Source organism: Plutella xylostella, chromosome 8, assembly GCF_932276165.1.
Source record: "Plutella xylostella chromosome 8, ilPluXylo3.1, whole genome shotgun sequence".
NCBI lineage: Eukaryota > Metazoa > Arthropoda > Insecta > Lepidoptera > Plutellidae > Plutella > Plutella xylostella.
Genome location: NC_063988.1, coordinates 1,097,288 through 1,122,282, shown reverse-complemented (window position 1 = coordinate 1,122,282; position 24,995 = coordinate 1,097,288). Strand labels below are relative to the sequence as shown.

The window sequence follows — 24,995 nt, the reverse complement described above, 5'->3', positions numbered from 1 at the left end:
GGTCGAGATAAAAGCGAGATTTTCACGAGGAAACCTTAAAGTCGACACAAGTTACTATAAAGTATAATCAGTATTTTCATTTCCACAATTCACAAAGTGCTAAGGATTTCTTTGAACAATACAATATAATCAGTACCATTAGGGTAGGCACGGAGTATTTCAAACATTTCAAAGGATATTAGACTTTCAAATTACTTTGAGTTGTAAGTAGGTACCTACAATACCAGTAATTGGGAGCTGAAGTTCAATCAGGTACTTATTCTGAGAATTTGTTCCCCTGTTTCCAATTAAGTGAATTGGAGCTTGACGTATTGACTCAGCTCTTCAAACATATCAACTAAACACTGCGTAAGTATCAATATTTTACAAATTCATAACAAGTAATTTTTGTCGTACAATACAGCATTAAGTAAACCCTTTGTACTTTTATTTGTAATATTTGTACAATAAATAATTAAATAAATACAGACTTAGGGTGCTTACATAGAGAATCGGGTTCCCTGTATCTACCTGTAGTGGTAACCTGATTGTGCGAAAGCGCTCACTCACGGAGCATTTCCCGGATTTTTTTATGTCATGAGCGCTTTCTCATAATCAGGTTACCGGTACAGGTAGATACAGGGAACCCGATTCTCTATGTAAGCACCCTTACTCTATATTATTTTTGTTTGTACATATTTACTTTTAGTTCACTGTACGATGGAACTGCCATCGTTTCCTTTATGACAAAAGTACAAATAATAAATACACAGAATTTGAAAACCCTCGACACCAGGGTGTTAGGTGGGAGTTGAAGTAAACAATAAAAGTGTACAGCCAAAGGATTTCGGACCTTGGATTTAACACCTGAAAACTGAACTTGTGGTAATTGGAAATTTGTGCTTTTTACTTTCAGGGCTGGTCAGTTTTACTGTTCGTTGTAAAATTGATTTATGCTCATTTATTCGGATTGGAGTTTTCTTTTCAAATGTATCTATTAATTCGCCGAAAAATGCTACTGATTTCCAGTCCGTGAGGTCTTAATACGTGATATGTACCGAAAAATGAAATAGATTTTTTTTTATTACACACTAATTATAACTATAACTTAGTATATTAATCGATTAGGAACTTTCGGAAAGGCAATCGCATCGTTATCGTAATTATAGTTATAGTGTTTATTAGTTGGATACAACCTCATGAAAAGCACATTAAAATCTGAAATTGGGATCACTAAGTTCATACTAGCTCAGGGGCGTATTTACCCTAGGGCTAAAAGGGCTACAGCCCGGGGCGGCAGGCGGCGAAGGGCGGCCCAGGGGCGGCCGGTAGGCCGCCCTTGGACTTTAGGTTGGAGGATTAAAAAAGTACAAAACAATATTTTAGGACGTAAGCCTGAGCTTTCTTTCCAAATGTTGATTTCATGTCTTAAGAAATATGATTTAAAGTATGAAAGCCGCCTTCGTTCTTTTCTGAACCGGTGTAATAGTGTAATTTAATTCCGCCTTGGTCGGTATTTTCTTGAAGGAAATCTAAAGTTTTTTTTTGCCTAGCTCAGTCGCCCGCCCTGCACAAGTTTATTTCTAAACATTCTAAAATGTACTCGTCTATGCAGAAAAATCGTTTTTTTTCTTCGGAAGATATCATTATGTATGCAAATCTATCACCACAATGTTCCTATACATTATGTAGGTCGGTACGGTAGGTACTCTACACTTCTTCTTTCGTGTCAGTGAACATGCGAATTTTTTAATTTGTCCAGACCAAAACGATGCAACTTTGATAGCATTCTGGTTGGCCTGGAGTAAGTCTTCCCGAGTGCAGGTGGAAGGGCACAGGGGGCAGGAGAGTACATGCTCCATAGTCAGGGGGCGGTACCACAGTCGCATAGGTTGGTACCAACGGTATAGCCCCACTTGCAAAGATTGTCCTTGGAGCAGCCTACCCCTGCTCGCAACCGATTTAAAGTCTTCCAAATGTGCCAGGGGAGACTGATACCGGGAGCAAGTTTTTCCTCAAGAGGTAGAAAAGGATCCTGGGGCTGCTTTTCCTACCAGAGCCTTAGCCTTGCGTTTTGTGGGTTTTCATCCGTTAAGGACACCTCACTATTTAGAAACGCTTTGCGGCTCTTAAGGCGGGAAGGTGTGGCAGTATGTGAGTAAAGTGTATGTCTGGAGTCGCATTCTTGTTTGCCTTTCTCAACAGAACATGCATGCCACTTTTCGCCGTATGCTAAGGGGTGCTATCCCAGCCAGAGAGTAGACCTTGTAGAGCGGTGTCGGTTTGAGGCATCCCGTTAGTATACGAACTGTGTCGTTAAGAGCAAAATCTACTTCTCTAGCATGCGCGGACCTTGCCCATATCATCATCAACTAATCCAATAACTAAGCCAATAATCATCCACTGCTGGACATAGGCCTCTCCCAAGGAGCGCCACAACACTCGGTCCTCGCCATTCCTCATCCAACCACTACCGGCTATACCCGCGTAAGGTCGTCAGTCCAGCGGGCAGGAGGGCGTCCCACGCTGCCTGTTCGTGGTCTTCACTCGAGAACTCGTCTACCCCAACGGTTATCGGTTCATCGGCAGATATGACCAGCCCACTAACACTTCAGCTTGCATATTTTGACAGCTATGTCGGTAACCTTAGTCCTCTGACGGATAACCTCATTTCTGATACGATCCATCAGAGAAACCCCAGCATAGCTCTCTCCATAGCACGCTGAGTGACTTTAAATCGGTGGACCAGTCCTACCGTCAGTGACCACATCTCTGCACCATACATCATCACTAGCAGGACGCATGGTTGAAGACTTTTGTCTTCTGGCTCTGAGGAATGGGAATCTTGCCCATATGGGGCAGGCAAATTCGGCTGAGAAGCAGAGTGCTAAGCTACTTGTTCGTAGAACTTGTGGAGAGGCACCCCAGCTGGTAGAAGAAAGCCGTCGCAGAAGTTTGTTTCGGGAGCTGACTTTCTTCTTGGTGTTTTGGCAGTGGGTTTTGTACGTGAGGGATGTATCCAGGGTCACTCCGACGTATTTTGGTGACGAGCAGGATTTTATAAGTATGAAAGCCAGCCTTTGTTCTTTTTTGAACCGGTGGAATAGTCAATTTTTATCCGCCTCTGTATTTTTTAAGGAAATCTAAAGAAAAAATAATTGCCCCACTCGGTCGCCAAAGTTTATTTCTAAACGTTCTAGAATGTACTCGTCTATCCAGAAAAATCTTTTTTTTGTTCGGAAGATATCATTATCTATGCAATTCTATCACCACAATGTTCTTATACATATGTAGGTCGATAGGTACTATACACTGACTGCTCTTTTTTTTTTCTTTCATTCCTTGATGGGGCGGAAAACTACAGGAGCCCAGGGCACGCAATCTTTAAATACGCCCCTGTACTAGCTCCAATATTTTTCAGCCGTATTATTCTAGCCGAGCTAAAAACAAAGAGAATATAATTATGATTTTAATAACATTACGTAGTCGGTTTCTGAGAGCCTTTTTGCATTATGTAAAGCACTCGACTATCTAATAAGCTAAGATTAACATTCACAAAGGATCAAGTTGGTGATTTAAATGATATTTTAGTCTAGCTTTTATGTATTTAATTCTTTGTTGCAAAAATATAATGCTTTTATCATTCGACAAAAGATCAAATAGAGACATTCTATCAAATCCAATTGATCAATTCTTCTTCTTCAAGTGCCTCTCCACTATTGGAGGTTGGCAGTCAGCTCTGCATACTCTTTTCCTTCTCTTACCAAGTGAAATAGGTCTTCAACACTGGCAGTTCCTGTCACTTCCCTGTTTCGGAGCCACGACTTCCTTCTACTTCCAGCACTCTTTTTACCCTCCACCTTGGCCATTGATCAATTAGAGATACACTGACGGGCAATGAAAAGGTTCCACCGAGAAAACCACCAAATTACTTCCAAACGGAAAAGGCTAGCTTAAAGCTGTCTTCTGCAACATTGAAGTATATTTAACAGAATATCAGGATATTACCAACTAAATTCAGTAATGGGTTCCGCTCATCTGGCATAATCTTTATTGACCAAAACTCATTTCGCATAACTCGTATGGTCTAAACTTTTTTGGCCGAACCATCACTTTGCCAAGACTTATGTGGCATAAGGCTCGTTTCGTCTAAAACTCTTTAGGCACAATCTTTAAACACCTAAGTTTCGTTTGCTCAAATTTATGTTCGTCTATACCTATGTATAATCTTGTTTCTCCTAATGTTATCTTAATAAATAATATATTAAGTATGTAGTAAATGTACAAATTGTGGTATTTTTCTCCTACATCCCGAAAATCACGATATTGTATGATCAAAAAAACGAAAGTTAACGACCAATATAATTATTACAAACCCCATGAGATCGAAACCTAATAATAGGTGCGACGACGAGCAAAGCGAGGAGGAGCGTGTTAGGTGCACATGTTCATCAAAACCAAAGCGGAGCGCAGCTAAGCGGAGCGGAGCGTTTTCCAAACAGCGGAAACAATACAAGGCACCAGTTTGCGTTATGTAGGGAGACGCTCCGTCAAAGTTAAAACCAAACGAATATTATTACTTTGTATAAACCTATGCCATAGCATTATTAGGCTATTCAAGATTTGGCCATACCATTATTAGGCTAAACAATGTTATGCGAAATAACTTTTTACTAAACGAGATTTATGCCATACGATTTTCGGCGTAACGAGACTTTGACCAAACGTTACTATGCAATACGAGATTAGGCAAAAAAATCTTATGCCAAAAAAGGTAGAACCTCAGTAATACATATTATGTTCAAATTTTAAATTAAATCTTTGAAAAAATTGGGGTTGTTGTCGAAATTTTGTGAGTGGAACTTTTTTATTGCCCGGCAGTGTATTATTTCACCTGCGCCTCGCCTCCAAGTGTACCTAGCTCTCCTACTTAGGTACTAGGTAAGGTAAATAACCTTAGACTAAAATACGTGTTCTATGTTGTCTGCAGGTGGACGGCAGCCTGCTGCTAAAACAGATCAGCGCGGACGACGCGGGGGTGTACGAGTGCGGGGTGGAGAACGAGACCGCCTTCAACGACAGGATCAACATCACCGTCAGAAGTACGTATTTGTATTTACTTATTATGGATAAAATTTACATAGTCTGAAATTGTCGCAAACTGTTTAAAATGATTGTTGTTGTTGATTGAAATTTAGTACATGGAAGAGCGGGGATCCTGGCAGAGGTAGGTACTCTATACTTAAAAGGATGCCTCATCAACTATAGTAACTAGTATGTAAGCTTTGCGAAATAAATTATTTGAATTTGAAATTAACATCATTTCGGAGATATCCAAAGCGGAGACGAGAAGAGTTTTTTGTCAGTTCGGGTGAATCCACCGAAGCTTAGCGATGTCCACTTAGCGGATATGAGAAGTGTATCTGCTGATTATTGAAAAAGATGTCCGCTTCCGCTCCGCTGCCGCTGGTATCCTTTCCGCATTGGTAAATATGGCATAAGCATCGGCTAAAAAAGGTCGATAGTATCACAGAATATAATACTTTACATTTACTAGTATTGACTAGATATCAGTCATCTGAGCCCATAGTATTTTGTTTTGAAAATGGCAAGACAAAGGCTCAAGAATCACCGCCGGACGGCCTGAGAACTAAGTATAGACGACGACGCTGAGGGAAAAGCTATTTATTACCTCCCCTGCCATTTTGATCGAGACCTTTCAGACCTTGTATTATACTGAAATAGACTGTTGTAGTCGATAAAACACGCCACACACCTTTATACATTCTAGGTAAAAGTTAAAAGAAACAGACACTTCTTTATGGGCTTTAAGTGTGATGTGTTGTAAATGGTTATTCTGCAAGTCGGCTTTTTAAACTGAATTAGTAGTTGCAGATATTTTTATCGATACATACAAGTACACATTAACTTTATTGATTAAGTATTATTCGTGTCATTTATCACTCGTTATTGAATTTTAATGATATGTAAATGAAAATGTATTTTTGAATTGCTGGGGTACACCGGACGCGGTGAATACTTATCTCTTTTCTGACTGCACCGACAAATACGCATTACGAGTACATGATGTGGAGGAATTTCGTATAGCTCTTTTGGAAAAGATTCATAGTAGATCCCTCGGTTCGCACTACCTCTTCCCGTAGATTTCCTCTGTGTTTGATGAATATAGTGAAGTGGCAATAAATAATAACTGGCAAGCAAGCAATATCGTAAAAACTAGTGTTATTTTATGGTCGCTCGACAATATTTAGCGCTGTCCAGGTATTCGCATTTTATTATGCGCGTTTGTGGCTATTTTACGAGCGAGCCGGAAATGGAAAGAATATTTATCGTCGTAGGTATAGGTAAAAATGGTGGAAATTCAGCAATGGTCTTAAATTTATATGCAACGTGATACTTTGAATACTTCATAAAAAACTGCTTCATCATCTTACAGCATAGAATTACAAACTGTCATCATCATCAAGTCATCCACTCTGAATGCAAATGCAAAAAAGAAATGTAGAAAAAATCATTCAGGATGTTTATGCTATCATTTATGAATTTGATGATGTTATGATGATGGATTAGAATCACTGGCCATGATAAGTGGGCAAATGATTTCCATTACGCCGATATTATAAGCCGAGCCTTAGTTAGAGTCGGACAGGTTTTATTAAAACACTAAATAACCAAACCAAAACACGGCAAACATTTCATTATTCCCCTTTGTTGCTTCTAGTACTATCTAAATAAAGGGTGGAGGTCAACGCAAAATGGCCAGGATGCCAGAATGGCCTGACCTGTGTGGTAGGCTAGCTGCTCACAGTTCAAATATCAGGTTAAACTGGTTGGTTAGACTAGGAGGTATGCATTCGTTTAAGTTAATAACAGGTGGTCTGTGGATTGTAAATCTCGTCTGCAGTGTATTTGAATGGCGCACTTTTTAGCGCTGCAGATAATAACGGCATGTGACTTGGTTATTTAGTCGTTTGGCCGTAATTAAATTCACGTTGTACCTACGGACATGTTTACCATAATTTGTCCTCGTGTTTTAAAGAATTACATGAAATATTTAGAGTTCTATTTTTTTATTGAGTGGTCGAAGCTTACTGCTAAGCACGTAGTTTTGACGGTCACGGACTGGCTAGTACCATAAGATTCTTATCACTAGGTTCCTTCACAAAGTTTCTTCTATATCCAATATAACACACAGTCGTCGAGACACCTATAGTGACTAAAATGGCTTTATTTGATGTCATCTGGCATCAAATAATAAATAATTTCCATTCATTATTTATTTGTTGGTCACCTAACGTAGCATTAAATAATACCATTAACATGAATGGATTTTTTCTTGTTTAATATCAAACATTGATGCCAGATGTTCCTCCAATCCTTCTGACAGTTTTTAATCGTACTTTTTTAATAATCCTTCTCAACAAACCTCGAATAAAACTTACCCCCTCTTCAACCCCCAGCTGAACCACCACCACTAGCGAACGTGACAGTCCACGCGTCCACCATCCTGGCCCTCATCCTGTGGAACGTAGCCGGGGACGGCGGCCACCCCATCATAGACTTCACAGCACAGTACAGGTCGGCTGCCCCAGTCAATGGCACCCTGGAGCCGTGGCGGCCTATCAGTCCCAACCACATCAGCCCGAATTCGGTAAGAGCTCTTTTGTTTTTATAGTTGCCTGGTACTTTTAGGGCTATAAAGATCGGCTGCAATTATACTAATTTTACCCGAAATTGGCAATACTCTTTTGTTTCATAATGGTGGATGGTAAGGTTCTTTCGTTTCACAGTTGCCTGGTACTTTGAATCGGCGTGTGACGTGGATGATGAGTAGGTTACACTTTCAATGACTCCTATCCTTGGTAAACTTTATGACAGATCTGCTGCCGGTCAAATGGAACCTTTCGTCAGGCCCTTTTAGTCTTCATAGTTGCCTGATAACTTTTACTTCACGGCTACCATATTATTATATTACCTGGTAATTTCAATATCAATCAGCTTCTCCGTTCTCCATTAATATACGTCCCAACAGCTCCTACCACAGCAGCCCGATCGGACCTCTTTTCATTCCATATCATTTCCGATTCCAGCGCCAAATAGACGTGTACCACCTGGACACGAACGCGTCGTACTGGTTCCGCGTGTGGGCCAACAACGCGCTGGGCCCGGGCGCGCCCGTCGAGGTGCTCGCTACCACGCTCTACACCGACCAGGACGCAGGTATGTGCTGAGTGGGGACGCTTTGTGGGCCAACAACGCGCTGGGCCCGGGCGCGCCCGTCGAGGTGCTCGCCACCACGCTCTACACCGACCAGGACGCAGGTATGTGCTGAGTGGGGACGCTTTGTGGGCCAACAACGCGCTGGGCCCGGGCGCGCCCGTCGAGGTACTCGCCACCACGCTCTACACCGACCAGGACGCAGGTAGGGGCTCGTGCTGAGTGGGGGGGCTTTTCGTGAAGCAACTTTTATTTTATATTCTTTCGGGGTGTTAGTGCCTGCACCTGGCTTTCTCAGATGCAACGTTCGTACAACAACCCTGCGTGTTCTACACTCCCTATCTTTAATTACTGCGTGTTTGTGACTTTACACATCTAGACGTGAAAAATTTGGATATGCAGTTTCATCACGATGTTTTCCTTGACATTCCATAAAAATTTGGTACCGCTTAATCAAACAGAGCGGGTTACTAGCGCGCGTCAGAGTGCCAGAACTTGACGCCGGGCTATGACGCTAAGATGTGCTAGCAGTACACAACGCTAGCGCTGGCGCTCTGTTTCGCTCTGACGCGCGCTAAATTTTCACTGCTCCCACTACGCTTCCTGTTACTTACCAAAACCCCAACCAAATTCCAGAGCTATACAAGCACTTCCTCGAAGGCGCGGCCACGTTCGACCCTCGCGCGTGGCTGGCGGCGGTGTGCGTGGTGCTGGGCGCGCTGGCGGTGCTGGCGGCCGGGACCGCCGCGCAGCTGTGCCGCGAGTGCCGCAGCGACGGTGAGGGTCATACTAGACACTTAATAAGACTGCTTTTGAATATCAGATACTAAATTGACAGATTCTGAATGGTTCAGCCGCCATTAGAACGATAGGTCACTTGATCGCGGGACAATCGACTGTTGATGAACCGTTCAGAATCTGTCAATTTAGTATCTGAGATTTAAAACAGACTTAAGGCGAGCGCCCACTGCTAGAGTCAATGCGTCGCGGTGGCGTCGCATCGGCGTTAAGGCGCGGGAATTGTGTCTCTACTTCATCAGTAAGCGTAGATCTAGGCTCTCGTGCAGTGATTGAAGCGCCTTAGGCTAAGACCTCAGAGGCAGGCGGCTTGCTCAGTAGGAACCTAGAACACTTCCTCGAAGGCGCGGCTACATTCGACCCTCGCGCGTGGCTGGCGGCGGTGTGCGTGGTGCTAGGCGCGCTGGCGGTGCTGGCGGCCGGGACCGCCGCGCAGCTGTGCCGCGAGTGCCGCAGCGACGGTGAGGGGGATACTGGACACTTAATACGCCTGGTTTTGAATCTCGGATACTAAATTGACGGATTCTGAACAGTTCAGAAGCTAATAGAACGATAAGTCACTTAATCGCGGGACAATCGACTGTTGATGAACCGTTCAGAATCTGTCAATTTAGTATCTGTGATTATAAAACGCCCACTGCTAGAGTAGAGGCGTCGTGGTGTTGAGGAGGCGGCTTTAAGGCGCAGGGAATTGTGTTTCGACTTCTTCACTAAGCGTAGATCTGGGCTCGCATATAGGAGCCTCGACTGTTGCAATGAATGGAGCGCCCTAGGTTAAGACACCACAGGCATGTGGCTTGCTCAGCTCCTAGAGTACTTCCTCTCAGGCGCGTGTACGTTCGACCCTCGCGCGTGGCTGGCGGCGGTGTGCGTGGTGCTGGGCGCGCTGGCGGTGCTGGCGGCCGGGACCGCCGCGCAGCTGTGCCGCGAGTGCCGCAGCGACGGTGAGGGTCATACTGGACACTTGATACGGTTGCTTTTGAATCATAGATACTAAATTGACAGATCGGCAACGTTCATAAAGTGACCTATCGTTCTATTGGCGGGACAATAGACTGTTGCTGAACCGTTCAGAATCTATCAATTTAGTATCTGAGATTAAAAAACAGACCTTAGGCGAGCGCTTACTGCTAGAGTCGAGGCGGTGTCAAGGTGTCGGAGGCTTTAATTTTGTTTCTACTTCTTCAGTAAGCGCCGCATATAGATAGGTAAGGCGCGCTTCTTTCTCGCCGCCGCCGGAACGCCGCTTCAACTCTCCTACATTGAGCAGAGCGCCATAGGCTAAGACACCAGAGGCATCTGGCTTGCTCAGTACCTAGAGTACTTCCTCTCAGGCGCGTGTACGTTCGACCCTCGCGCGTGGCTGGCGGCGGTGTGCGTGGTGCTGGGCGCGCTGGCGGTGCTGGCGGCCGGGACCGCCGCGCAGCTGTGCCGCGAGTGCCGCAGCGACGGTGAGGGCGATGCTAGACACTTAATACGGCTGGTTTTGAATCTGAGATGCTGAATTGACAGATTATGAACAGTTCAGAAGCTAATAGAACGATAAATCACTTAATCGCGGGACAATCGACTGCTGCTGAACCGTTCAAAATGTGTCAATTTAGTATCTATGATTATAAAACAGACTTAAGGCGAGCGCCCACTGGTAGAGTCTAGGCGGCATCGGCGTTAAGCTACTTCTTCAGTAAGTGTAGATATGAGCTCGCATATAGAAAACATAGGCGCGCCAATTTTGTCGCCGCCGCCTCGACTCTCCTACAGTCAGCGCATCGCCATAGGCTAAGACACCGCAGGCATGTGGCTTGCTAAGAGCCTAGAGAACACATTCGACCCTCGCGCGTGGCTGGCGGCGGTGTGCGTGGTGCTGGGCGCGCTGGCGGTGCTGGCGGCCGGGACCGCCGCGCAGCTGTGCCGCGAGTGCCGCAGCGACGGTGAGCACTAGGAGCTAGAGTCAAGGCGGCGGCTTTAAAGCGCGGGGAATTGTGTTTCTACTTATGTCACGACTTCTTCAGTAAGTGTAAATCTGGGCTCGCTTATAGATTGGTAAGGCGCGCCTGTTGATGCCGCCGCCGCGACGCCGCCTCGACTCTAGTGCAGTGAGCGGAGCGCCTTAGGCTAAGGCCCCATTCGCAGGATGTTTGATTAGCGACTAGAGCCTAGCGAGTCACTAAGCTACTACGGTATGACAAAAAATACTGCAGTACCAATAAAATATTTATTGCAAAATTTCAGAGTTACCCGACAATAACACACAAAGCTGGTCGCAAAGATTTTAGAAGGGAACACCCAAATATTCCGAAAAACTTTTTTCCGAATTTGATAACCCCGAATATGTAATTTACGAAATATTGCAATACCGATTTTTTTTAATACCGAATTATAATAATCACGAAAATTATAATTTCGAATATTATAATCACGAATATTGTTATTACGATTGTTAAATATACGAATGTTAAAAAATACGATTACTTGAATATACGAAAAATAAAATACCGATTTATTATAATCACGAAAAAGTGAAATCCCGATCGGAAATATGATAATTCGTGATTTTGACAAAAAAACATAAACGTCTTTAAAACTTTAGAACCAAAACCAAAAGATAGGTGCGACGACGAGCAAAGCGAGGAGGAGCGTGTTAGGTGCACATAGATATCGAAAAACAAAGCGGAGCGCAGCGAAGCGGAGCGGAGCGTTTCAAATATAGAGCAAAACAATTGCTAGGATTTTTATGGTGTTTAAACTTAAAAACCTTAGGACCTAAACCTAAAGATAGGTGCGACGACGAGCAAAGCGAGGAGGAGCGTGTTAGGTGCACATAGATATCGAAAAACAAAGCGGAGCGCAGCGAAGCGGAGCGGAGCGTTTCAAATTTAGAGCAAAACAATTGCTAGGACTTTTATGGTGTTTAAACTTAAAAACCTTAGGACCTAAACCTAAAGATAGGTGCGACGACGAGCAAAGCGAGGAGGAGCGTGTTAGGTGCACATAGATATCGAAAAACAAAGCGGAGCGCAGCGAAGCGGATCGGAGCGTTTCACATAATATAGCTTATAAAATATTGTTTTTATACGCATTATGCTGCATTATTCATATAACCATTTCTTGTTAACTAAGAAACATTCGGGAATTTGTATTTTCGGAATATTAAAACTTCGGGATTCGTAATTTTAACAATTCGATATAGTAAAAAATCGTACATTTGAAACATCGAAATAATAATATTCGGAAAATTGACTTTCGTCATTTTAATAAATGTGTTGTTTGAAATTTCGTTTATAAACTATTCGTGATTTTCGTTATTCGGAAACTTAAAATTCGGGATTGTGAATTATTCGGAACTATGAAATTCGAAATTTTAAAAATCGTTATTTTCATATTCGTAAAAAAGTAATTCGGAATTATGTAGTGTACCCATTTTAGAACGTTTGTTTTACTAAGCTACTCGCTAGATGACTCGCTAGACTCTAAGCAAGCCGCCTGCCTGTCCGGCCGTAGCCTTAGGGTCTCCGGTGCGCTGAGCGGACACCCAAAAATGCCGCCGCCGTGTGGTCTATCCCAAAACAATAGAAAACTAAAGTACTTTAGATTTTAAGTTTGATATCCTTTTTTATTTATTTATAACTTGAACCACGGCGACAGACCCAAGTCTAGCTGTTGTGTTTGTCACCGATATGATTAAAAACTGACTAAGACACTAAATGTATAGGTAATTTGTCAGATCCCACTCTAATACAGATTCCATCTTAGGTCCGGCACTAGTGGCATGAACGGCGAGGCAGCGAAGAGAAACACCAAAAACAGATCTTACCACCCTCATTTTAAGCTCTCTTTTGCAATTTAGTGCAATATTACATTTTAGTAGACGTATAAGTACAGTAGGTCTATAACTTTATGGTCCTAGGAAGTCAGTTCAGTTTTGGTGCCTAGACTAAGGAAGTCTAGACACCAAAACAATTTTTTAACATAGTAATTCGTTATATAGTATTAAAGCTTTATAAAATAATTCAATCGTCATATTAAATGAATATAATGCCTTGATAAGATAATATGAGCGTCAACGTTACTAAAAAAATGCAATATGCATTTCAATTTTTACGTGCATTCGCTATTTGTAATAAAAATAAAAAGACAAAAACATACATTTAAATATTATAGAAAAAAGATGGTTGTTCGCTTTATGCACTTCCATAGATTTAGGCAATATTAGATTTAGCATTTTTTTAAATTTTACAGATTTAACAAAACAGTATTGTTTTAACAGTATTGGTAAAGTAGGTATATTCATTTCAAATGCATTTTAGAATGTATCCCTTCACTTGATATGAAATACTTCTTTTTCAAATATTCAGATAATATATTTTATTGAGATCGCTTGCATTAGATTGTTTTTTCTCATAGAGCTATAAAATCGCGATACTCCACTTTTTTAATATGATATTATCTAAGAATAGTTAAAAAATATATACCTAATTAAAAAAAGTAGGTTTATTTCGTTATAAACCAAACATATGCACATACATGCGCAATGTGCAATTGTGCATGTAGATATTACAACATTAATATACTTATTATAATTTGAAATATTAACCAATAACGCCACATATTGGTGCTATATTTATTATATGAAAATACCAAAAATATATAATATGCCATAATATATTACAAAACTTTGCTCATAGTTACCAAAACAGAAAAGTTACTAGTTTATTGTTAAGCAAAATGGTTTTTAAATCTTTAGAGTTACGGACCAAACATAACTACTGGATGTCAATTATACGAGTAAATGCAAATAAAGCTGAATAGAACAATTAGATAATTCTCTCTTTTAAAGAATTTTAGATTATAGAATTATAAATATTTATATCAAACAAGATTTTATCCCAACAAATAACGATATATTAAATCTTGTTTGATCATATTATCTAAGCAAGCTTTAGCTTATAAAATTCTTGCCAAATAGCTTTACATATTTCGATGATGTTATAAATAAACAATTGTTATTAATAGTATAAAAACTAAAAAAGAAATTTAAAAAATCATGAATCTCAATTCAATTAGATAAATTTATAAAGTTTATTGATCTTGATAATTATTACATTATTATTCATTCATTACCGTTACGTTAATAAATTAGTCAAGTTTAATAAAGACATCTTTAATCATATTCCATAAATTATTATGTGATTGCACATAGGTATTTAAAATAATGCCTAATTTTTACTATTTCTATAGTAAAATCGTTTTAAAATATATAACACTAGCAATACTTTTTCCACTTAGACATAAATTTAAGGCCTTAACCACATTCCTCTTATGATATTTAGGACCACACTTTCTTCGGACCATTAACTATATACACAAAGATATATGTAGCAAATCACAAAGTATAACTTCGTAGGGACTATTACTACTAAAACTTGGCCTTTCAGAATTTACTACATATTTACTTAACATGAGGCAGCATTATATGAATCGTACTTATATACAAACCTACGATTATATATTATAAGAATTTATATTCCCTTTTCCTAGAGCTATAATGTGAAATGATTATGGGTTATGGACATTTTATAACGTATTTCATACCTTATATGGTATTTCTTATATAGTATTTATGAATTTCGACGGAAAATATGTGCCAAAAAGATTTGTATTGCATTCTACCGATATACACAGGTTATGACAAAAATGTACAGATAATCAAAATGTCCATAACTCGTTTTCATTAAGTACATAAATAAAACCAAGGTTGTTAATTTTACTACTTACTTTACTTTTGTGCTTTTTTATGCCAAACACTGATCTATCGAGTAGATGAAGAATTTTGTATTTCTATAAGTACCTACATAATTCTTCTATCAACTCTTAATGAAAACGCTCTCAGATTAACAGTAGATTTTAGCCAATAAAGTACCAACCACACGCGTTCGCTTGCATAATAGACTTTAGTCGAGTACAATAACGATCATTTAATAAATCCGCATACCGGAAGTAGAAGTAATGCTTTGTACAAAACCGATACAAAGAAAGCTTTTTAATAGACTAGAGCGTTTTCATTCGATTTTTGAATCTACTCGCATGTCTTCTATCTTGGCTTTGAAACCGAGAAACCACAGAGTAGTGATGGCAGTTTGAATCATTATTCTGCGGTACGTTGATTACTTGATTATTCATTGATTTTTTTCTTCTCTCTTTCTGAAACGCACTCGCTTGGATCGCACGCTTGGACTGCGGGCTACACATTAACACACTAACATTCAACATTCGGTGCTGCTGGTGGCGGGTACGTATGGTAAAAAACTAACTACATTTTTACCACGGCTAATTTTATTACTTTATTAAATAACGGCATGTAATACTTACAAAATTAATTTTCAATCGCGGGATTGTAAATTGTCTATGGTATCTGTCATAACCTCAAAAGTAGATTATAGCGAGGACCCAGACGGGATGGAGTTGGTTCCGAACATAATCCTGAACCCGGGCTTCCTGGACACGGAGCCCAAGCCGCAGAGCGCGGCGTCCATCATCCGCTCCGCCGAGCGCGCCGGCCCGGGCAAGCCCCGGAGAGTCTGATTCTCATCCATCCTCAACCTTAGGATCCTCTACCGGACCGATTCGTCGCAGTCATGATTGTTAGCCGACGGGGTCGATGTCGAACTCTACATGTGAAGACTGCTTGTCACTTTGACAGCTGTCAGCGTAGTCTGTGAACGCGAATGACAGCGCCAAAGATGGCGGCTGCGTGGTTGTGAGAGGCTACGGTTGTTTGGTATGAATTTAAAATTTCACAACACACATCTTCACCCATTGGCTAAAACATGACCCCTTCGGAATTGTAAGAACAAAATTTTAACATACTTTTAAAGGATTTGGACATATCAAGAAGTTAAAACAATTTTATCGTATGAATCGGATCGGTGGACGGTTGTAGGGTTGCCTAAGAGCCCGTGCTTTTACATAATACTTAGCTTGTAATCATTGAGAGAGATAAGATTTAAGCATTTGTAGATATTACCGAAGGATTTTAAGAGGTGACAACCCTAACTCAAACGAAAACTTATTATATTAACATGTAACTTATCCATCCATTGGTATCAATTAACGACGGTATAATAATCAGATTTAAATTATAAATATTAACAAATATCTTATAGGATTGTCACCTCTTAAACTTTATAATAGATAGTCATTAGGTATTTTTAACTGGCCATTTGTATTTCAGTAGTGGGGTAAAGATGCTTTATGGTACATACATGTGACAATGCAGAAGATATGATATATTTCCATTTACATATAAAAACGGGAGGGCTAAAAACCTGCATTGAAACTTGTGAAAGCTTTCACATCCAAACCTTCTACAGATGGCCGGAAAATTTGGCTTTAACGGGGTTGCCCTAAAATATAGACTAGATAGCTCAGTTCAGTATCAATGGGACATGTACTAGGGACGTGCTTGCAGTCACTTGTTGTTAATTACTTAATGAGTCTGACACAACGCTTTATTCATTTTTGTAACTAAATATTATTATATCAGCGAATCAACTTCGCACAATTATTTATGTGACGATATTTTTTTTACAAAACTTTGCAACGGTTTTTGTTAAAACTCGACAAAAGTTGCAGTTTTGTAAAAAATATATAAATTTAGTCATCCATAAAATCACTACGTAGCTGGCAACCCCGAGTAAATATCAAGGAAAGTCGTATCACTTGGCAATAATGGTGCGATTATAGATTTTATCGCAATACAAATAACGACTGATGTTGCCAAGTGTTCGGTACATACATTTTTAGTCATCATATTGCTTACCGTTTAAAAACGAATTGTTGATGTTTGTAATTTGTAAGATTTGTAACTTTAATTATATATTTTTTTGCAATATTAAAAATATATAGTGACGATATATATTTTTGTAACGATATCGCGATTGGAACGATGGTAATTTAATTGATAGTGTATTCCTTTTCTAATAATATTTGAAGGTGATTATTTTCTGTGATTAATTTTGATGTTCGAATCTCTTTTTGTGATGGTATTATTTACATAATTTTTTATCATATATTTTTTGAAACTACTATCAGTTCTTATGAAATATACTTTTAGGATAAGGATATAATATTATTATGTACGTATGTAGGTATTTTAATATGTATTTTTTTGAGACTGGTGGTGGTTTTACGAATAATACATTGTAGTATGTAATAAGCAGATAGATCTAAGTGCTCACGACTATTAAAACAAAGAAACGCTTTTTGCTTTTATGATATAATATTTTGCATCCGTGATTATGGCATAATATGTAAGAAAGACAATATTATAGGCGGTATATGCATGTTATTAAGTACCTAGACAAGTCAATTCAGAGTTAGATTTTAAAAAATGCTAATACAGAACACTAGAAGGCAATGAAGCATGTGACTTTGTTACATGTTACCCGATTTACCGAAACATATGTCATAAATTAGTAAAAAAATTAAGGTTCACAGTTTTGGCGGAGCCTTTTGGCAGTAGTTTTTTCATTTGATCCGCGTGTAAATACTCTACGTGGAAAATAAAAAGTAAAGCACACAACATACTGCATGGGGAGAGCAAGTTACTTCGTTCGAGTAATAGCGGGTAAACGTGAATTTGTATAGCGCGGGAGAGTTACCGCCACCTAGCGGTATACGCGCTGCACTAGCTCCGCGCCTATATAGTTAAATTGGAGTCGATTTTCACTAGGTACTCGATCGGTTAAGTAAAACCTCTTGGCCCTCAGAGCGAGAATATCGGCTGACAGAAACTAATACTAGGGATTAAAGTGCAAAGTAGAAAACCTTAGAGTTGTTATTAAGGTGCAGAGTGGTTTATTTTTGTATACGACGCGTATGCATATCAGGGGAGCCTTCGAAAGAGATATAAAAAGAGATAATTATAGTAGATTATATTCTATCCCTTTCCCGCATTCTGTCTGGTCTTCTCTGTGGCTCATTGCCTTTCTGTGCTTTGTAATTTTATGAACTACGCTGTCTTATGTCTATGTCAAATTATGCATTAAAATCACTACAACAGATATGGTTGTAGTACATACTATCTAGTATCTTTATAAACTTGACACTTTCACCTTGTTAATCCTTGGAGTGAGGAAGTATTAGGTACGGATTTATTAAATTGTACTTTGAGCATAAAATTACAACTGCATTCATTGCATTCAGGATATTATCAAGTTTATTAAAATCCTAATACTATGGCTGAGTATGTGTATTTTAACATAATTTGACATAAGTAATAGTTTAAGTAATATTCCTAATCTGTGTTGTGCTCACCATTATAATATTATCTAAATAATTATATCATGACTCTGTCTTTAAAATATATGTGCTAATACATGTCAATTAAAAGTACACCCACCTCCCCAATTTTTGCCTATATCCATGGCCAATATTATTTTGGTCAACTAAACTTCATATCTCTTTATGTCTCTGGTTCAGCACTTTGCACGCCTTTCTTTGTGTATGCTCTTGCTATCTTCCTTTTGCTAATGATAAGTACACACTCTCCACTTTTAGTAGCTAGTAAAAGTATAAATATAAAGCTTTAAATTTTCAAAGCTATAGGTATATAGTATTGTAGCGAAATCGTAGTAGCTATTACGGCAACTATTTTATGTATTATTTATTAGAAGTTCCTACTCGTGCCCCATAAATATCCTTGCGGCATAACCATCCAAAGTATTTAATTTGTATTTTTTTAACCTGTAAACAAAATTTTAATTACACATATTACTTTCATATTTTGAGCCAAGTCCACGGTTCGAAAATGATATTCTAAATGAAAATGTTCTTGACTAACCTTAGTTATATATAAGTAATTATTATTATTAAATAAGGTTGTTAGTGCGTAGATTTCGGACGCTAGCGTAGTTAGGCACGTAGGCGTGTGAATGAGAGCTAAGACTGGATGAGGTTGTGTGATCTAACAGGCTCGATGCGATGTTCGTTGATATAAATTTGCATGTGACCGTGTGTCACATGTGTGTGATCTGATCTTCGATGTTTGTGCTGTGTGTTTGTGTGAAGTTGTATCCAGTCTTTCGTTTTGTTTTGTTATTAGTGGCGTTTAAATAATTATGTATTATGTTTTAATTTATTTAAATTAATTTTATATAAATACGTAATACATAAAATTTGCGTGTTAATCTGTTAAGTTTATACGTTATCTACAAAAAAAGTATTATTCTTCAAATAAGCAGTTTTTCGAAAAGATCTTGAATTGATTTTAGTAGATATTGAATGCACTTAGCGCATATCAAGTATTTCAGTGGCGCATAATATTCATAGTCGACATTATTATTGTACTAAATATCGCTTTTACTCATAACTTATGTTGTAACTTATCCCAGAAACATCGTGGCACATTTAAGATTTTTTATTGAAATACATTTCAAGGTATCCCTCCTAATACTATCAGAGTAACAGAGATACGGAACGGACACAGTTGTCTCTGCCCCCGACTATACCATATAACATGTTTCCTGTTCATAATATTACATGTTTTAGTGTATGCCGTTTGCGTGATCAATTTATATTTTCATTGCCGATACCGACGGCGACGCACCCTCATGTAGCATAAATTATTCAAGGCCTTGTAGTAACCTTGCCTCCTACTCACTTACGTTCAAGGTCATAGGTTGAGTATAGTAGAATGACCTTCAGTATCGAAGCGTTAAATCAAAACTACTACTCTTATGCTGCAAAATGTTGAAGTCAAAAAGTTAGAGTAAATCCTCTGTATAGCAAAAACTGGGGTAAGTTTTTTTAAATAGTTTAACTGAGCATGGCCGTAGAATAGCGCTTTTTGTTTGGGTTTGATTTTATTAACATATTTATGTTTACATTTATATGGATATATTTTTGTTGATTTTGTGAATTTCAAAAATGTAAAGTCGATATGTTTGTTTCGGTTCATGTGATGCTGCCTCTATTGTACTTGTGCTGTCCTTTTCGCACTTATTGTAATGTTCTTTGGAGTGAACGAGAAAAGTGTAGTTAAGCTCAGATACAATATTGTGAAATACTGTATTTATACTTAAGATTGCCTTTTTAATGATACTTGTATTAATATTCGTCCAATTTGGATAGCTAACGGTAGAAATGTATAGTTTGCCATTATAGATTTCAAACAGCGTACCTTATGCGTTATGTTACCAAAAATATAGTTTTTATTTAAATTAGTTAATCTGTAAATTAATTTCTAAGCTGAGAAGGTATTTTGCCATAAATAAACGAACAAACTATTATGTAAATCAATTTATTTTATACTTATCCAATTGTTATCTAGATAATAATAATAATATTATGAATGATAATTATGTCCACAATTCCATTCGCGACTGCAATAATTAGGTACATATGTTACGTTAATAATTTAGTAGGTTTATGTATAAACAATTTGTAGTGAAACATGATTTAAAGAAACATACTGTTACCTTCTTGGCAATTCCCATTAAAGTTTAGGTAGAATAAATAGATCTAGAATCTCTCACGTTTCACGCAGTCCATTTGATTATGCTTAAACCCTTATTTTGTTAAGTGACAATTTCTCCATAGTCGGTTAGAGCATAACCAGGGAGTAGTAGTTGACCTTTGACACATCTGTCATGAATTTTATATGGAGATGACGTTTAATTTATAAATCGATCCCTGTCGGTTAGATAACCGACTGTGGAGAAATTGGCACTAAGTATGTTATATTGATCTGATTGTTTACTTTCATGACTGATGTACCTACCTATGTTTACGATGAGGTACTAATGTTTGTGCAATAATGAAATGCAATATATTTAGCTACTAGGTCATTTATTGGTTTTCGATGTTAAGTACACTAAAACCATTTTGAGAATACGTTTTATTATTATTTTTCTAGATACAGATTCCACATATTTACCCTATGAACACATAATATTATATAAATACCTACGCGTATTTTAAAGCAGTTTTGTATTACTTTTGTTTCTGTTTTTTTTATCTTCACATGCAATTTACCAAAATACGGCATCTAAAAATATTGCCAACTTAACTTAATGTTACCTAATACAATATATTTGTGATTTATTTTAACTTATTATTTAAGTTGCATACAGGGGGAGATACATTCTCTAGTTTAGGAGGTGTCATAATGATAACCACTGAAACGTCATCATCACGACCCATTACGTCCCCACTGCTGGGGCACGGGTCTCCTTCCAATGAAGGAAACGTAATGAAAGTAAATTAGATGAGTAAGTACTTATATAAATACATAAGTAATATACAGGTGGATTTATATTTGTCTACATCTAATTCCATAATGCTAGAAAGATATACAGTAAGTATACACTGTATACATACCTACTAGCTAATGTAACTCCGTCTGTTATATACAAACATTGTGATGCTTATATAAAGTACAATAACACTTAGGGTACGGTGGTATTTTGTTGTAAATGTTGGAAATCATAACCATTAAAGCTACATTTTTCACATAGTTTTGTGACTTTCATTTAGTATGAACCTAATTTGAATTTGGTAATACCTACCAAATCGTGCTTGTTTACTATACCTTGTTTCACGGTGAAAGACATCTGACAGAACCCTTATTATATTCGGATAAGGGTATTTTTTTTGTTTGTATCAGATGTCTTTCCACGTATATAGTGAGGGCCTAGTGTGAGTTTTTCTCGCCCTTCTTTGCGCTTATTATATCTTCGTATTCTTGTCTTCGAATTTTCTGAGTTTCTACACTAAAACTAATTTAACAAGTTAAACTCAACTTTTCCAACACTCTGTACAATGTGCATTATATTATACTAGGTTATCCCGCGAGCTTCGCTTCGCCTTAAAAAGTTTTCCCGTGGGAATTCCGGGATAAAAAGTAGCCTATGTTCTTTCTCAGGGTCTAGACCATATGTATACCAAATTTCATTCAAATCCGCTCAGTAGTTTTGGCGTGAAAGAGTAACAGACAAACAGACAGACACAGTTACTTTCGCATTCATAATATTAGTTAGAATATGCCTTGTATCAAACCCACCCTATAGTCCAGTTTAGCGATGGCCTCCTTCAAGGCCGGTAGTGCGGGATCATCACGATCGTATACGCGAATCTCCTCGTACTTCCTGCGCATACGAGCTAAGTGCTTTTCTTCTAGTATACGGGAGCGACGGTAGCTGTCGTACACCTGTAAGTGAAGAGAAAAACAGTAGCGGCAGTTACCTGGTCATTGAGGTTTAAAAGAAGTCAGTTGTAGCTCATTAAAAACGAATGAAGAAGCTACAACTGCTCTATTAGAAACGAATACTTGTGTCTGATGGATACGCGATGCCTACAGCTCCAATCGTGTGGAGCTTATGGCTTAAGGGCACTGACCAGCAACGTTAAGTTACCAGGTGTAGCATTGATGCATTGGTCAGTACGGAAAAAGCAGCGAGCTCACTGCATGAATTCTCGCTGTGTAAAATGTTCACATCCTATTCTTGGAGAAGGTACTCATATACTGCATTAATCTGACGATTTGTGTTTGTGTGTGTGTAGTGGGGTTCTAGTTGAAAACCAGCGCTATGGTGTGGTTTAGTACCTGCCATAGCATCAAGCTGAACTAGAACCCATTTCAGCACCGGGAAGCAACATTCTTTTAATTACTTATTTTTTTATTTACTTTATAAACTTTTTCTTGTAAATGTATGTGTTGTTTCTGTGTGTGTTAGAAATAAATAAATTTTCTTTCTTTCTTTCTTTCTTTATAGTGTGAGTGTGGATCAATGAACTAACCTTATAGTCCACAGGGTCGGGGTAGTAATAGTCCCGCAGTGACGCCAGGTACCCGCGCGGGAAAGCGTCGAGGTGGGAGTGCAGCAGGTCCCAGCTGCTGCTGTACAGGCGGCTGCGGAGCTGGGGGAAGCTGTTGGTTAGGAGGTAGTTTGTGTTGTTGCCGGTAGATGGCAGTGGCCGTGGTATATGTGGCTTTTGAAAATAAATTGTTTCCCATTAGTCCAGCACAAGTGGGACTTGGCTTAAAATTGGAATAAGCTAAGAAAGGGTAGACCAAAATTGTTATATTTTTTTCGGTAAGTATAAGTAAATGCTGAGGGTACTGACTGCTGAATGAGACCAGACCGAAGCTCCAGCTGCCGTTGAAATGAATAGTTGAAAAAGTTCTCACGTGAAGATCGATTTGGACTGAAACAGTGCACATGTCCTCATATATGTTTATGAGGTAATTTCAGATAAAAAGACAAGATTATCTACCAATACCTGCTACAATCAGTCCTATATTTAGCCTTACCCACTTCACAACCCACAATCTCCTTAATGAAATCCACGATGCACCTATCTAAATCCACCGATAACCAATATGATAAAACCAGCACTTACCCGTTTGTATCGATTGTAATCGATATCTGAATCGGTCAGCGCCCTGCCCCCGTATTTTGTAACTCCGAGTGGGGTTGGTTGGTATAAAATGGCTGACAACTTAGAGCATTATTAATTAATAACTTTTTACTGACTTATCTGATTTCATAAACGTTTATGTTGAATGTAAGGATATATTGTTAGGCTTCTTGCATATTTCTTTCACTAAGATTTTTGGTGTTTTCGGTTAATAAGTCTCTAAGTTGATACCAATTATCACCGGTTGCTAACTCTCAAAAAGTTACAAAATACGGGGGCTGGACAGTGCGAGACTAGACGAGCTAAGAGAGCGCCATCTATCGGACAGTGGCGAGTACAGTGGACAGCCGAGCGACGAGCATCGACTCAGTGTAGGGCTGCTGACATCGTCGTAAATGTATGGAGATACAGAAGTGTAGTATTCGGTGGGTAGGTCCAAGTAGTTGACGAGGCTGGAGCGGTACTTCGGCACGGTGCTGAGGTAGGACTTGTAGAGGCTGCTCATGGTGGTAAAGGTTGGGAGTGGTTCTGCAAAGATTGAAGGCGTATTAGCTAGATAGAACATTTTTGTACTTATTATGGTTGCAGTTTGGCCTACCTACCTACCCTATTTTCCACTCCGTAGCTCCCATGCCGATAAACCTATCTATAGCGAAAATTAATCATAAAGAAACTATGTTTATAGTATTCTAGGTTCGTTTCTAATGGTACCTACTTACCTATGTTGTTTTTTAATTTATCATTATTAACAATGTAACACATGAATGACACAACCTATATCACATATCAGAATATTCGTAATCCTTAGGTAGACAAGTGCAAAGACTAAAATATGACAAGTGAACGAAGTGGCTGATATATCTCTTGATATAATAAGTGCATTCGCCACGTCTCTAACTGGTGATATGACTGTGGTCGAGATAGCTACGTCGTCGGTACTTTCCAGCTTTAATAGGCGTAATCTAATGTAATTTCTTGAACCATGTGTCGTTAGGTCAAAGATAGGACCTAATTAGTTCTGAAGATGTACCTAGGTATTCTAAAGTGCCTTATGTGGTGTGAGTAATTACTTACCTAATTGCGTAATTTTGCCTGCGTCAAAATAACGACTTCGAATTTTATGTTGTTATTGCTTAAACATAAGTACTTATATGAAATAATTAGTTTGGACTGATAGAAATAGGTATCTACAGTACTTACTTACTTAGAATTTTAAGATCAACGTGTAAAATGTATTAGCATAAAAAAAACATTAAATGCAACTTCGACAAGAACCATCGCTGGACCTTGGAAAATGTATACTTACAGAAAATACACTCTTCTATCTCTATAAGAAAGTAACAAAGTACTTTTGTAATTTATTTAAAGATTAATATCTCGTAGCATTATCAAATGTTTTACTGCAACTTTAACAACAACCTAGCAACTTGGGAAATTCATACTTACAGAAAATACACTCCTCTTCTTTACGCTCACAAAATATCAAACTTTAAAGTCACTTCGTTAAAACACTACTTTTAAATCTAAACTTTTCATCACACATTGTCTAAAATATATTTTTG

The 24,995-nt window shown here is 38.7% G+C and overlaps 2 protein-coding genes across 3 annotated transcripts in view; one reads left to right on the top strand and one right to left on the bottom strand.

Annotated features, from left to right (window-relative positions):
* The window catches only part of LOC105390732 (Down syndrome cell adhesion molecule homolog), a 34,008-nt gene extending 15,600 nt beyond the window's left edge, over positions 1-18,408 (top strand). Inside the window, exons 3-7 of one of the 2 annotated variants that reach the window (XM_048622751.1) lie at positions 4,970-5,081; positions 7,461-7,651; positions 8,091-8,220; positions 8,854-8,994; positions 15,449-18,408. In XM_048622751.1, coding sequence (XP_048478708.1) covers positions 4,970-5,081; positions 7,461-7,651; positions 8,091-8,220; positions 8,854-8,994; positions 15,449-15,597 — 723 coding nt within the window. In that variant the 3' untranslated portion in view covers positions 15,598-18,408. Of the gene's footprint in view, positions 1-4,969; positions 5,082-7,460; positions 7,652-8,090; positions 8,221-8,853; positions 8,995-12,768; positions 13,032-15,448 lie in introns of those variants that run through there. The other variant, XM_048622750.1, reaches the window with a different exon arrangement.
* Positions 18,409-22,048: 3,640 nt separating this feature from the next.
* LOC105381894 lies at positions 22,049-24,756 on the bottom strand. Its single transcript, XM_048622529.1, has 5 exons — positions 24,740-24,756; positions 23,715-23,961; positions 23,416-23,461; positions 22,813-22,932; positions 22,049-22,222 (listed from the first exon to the last, which is right to left on the bottom strand). Exons 2-5 carry the CDS (start codon positions 23,936-23,938, stop codon positions 22,049-22,051), a joined length of 564 nt encoding a protein of 187 aa, XP_048478486.1. The 5' UTR covers positions 23,939-23,961; positions 24,740-24,756.
* Positions 24,757-24,995: the final 239 nt, after the last annotated feature.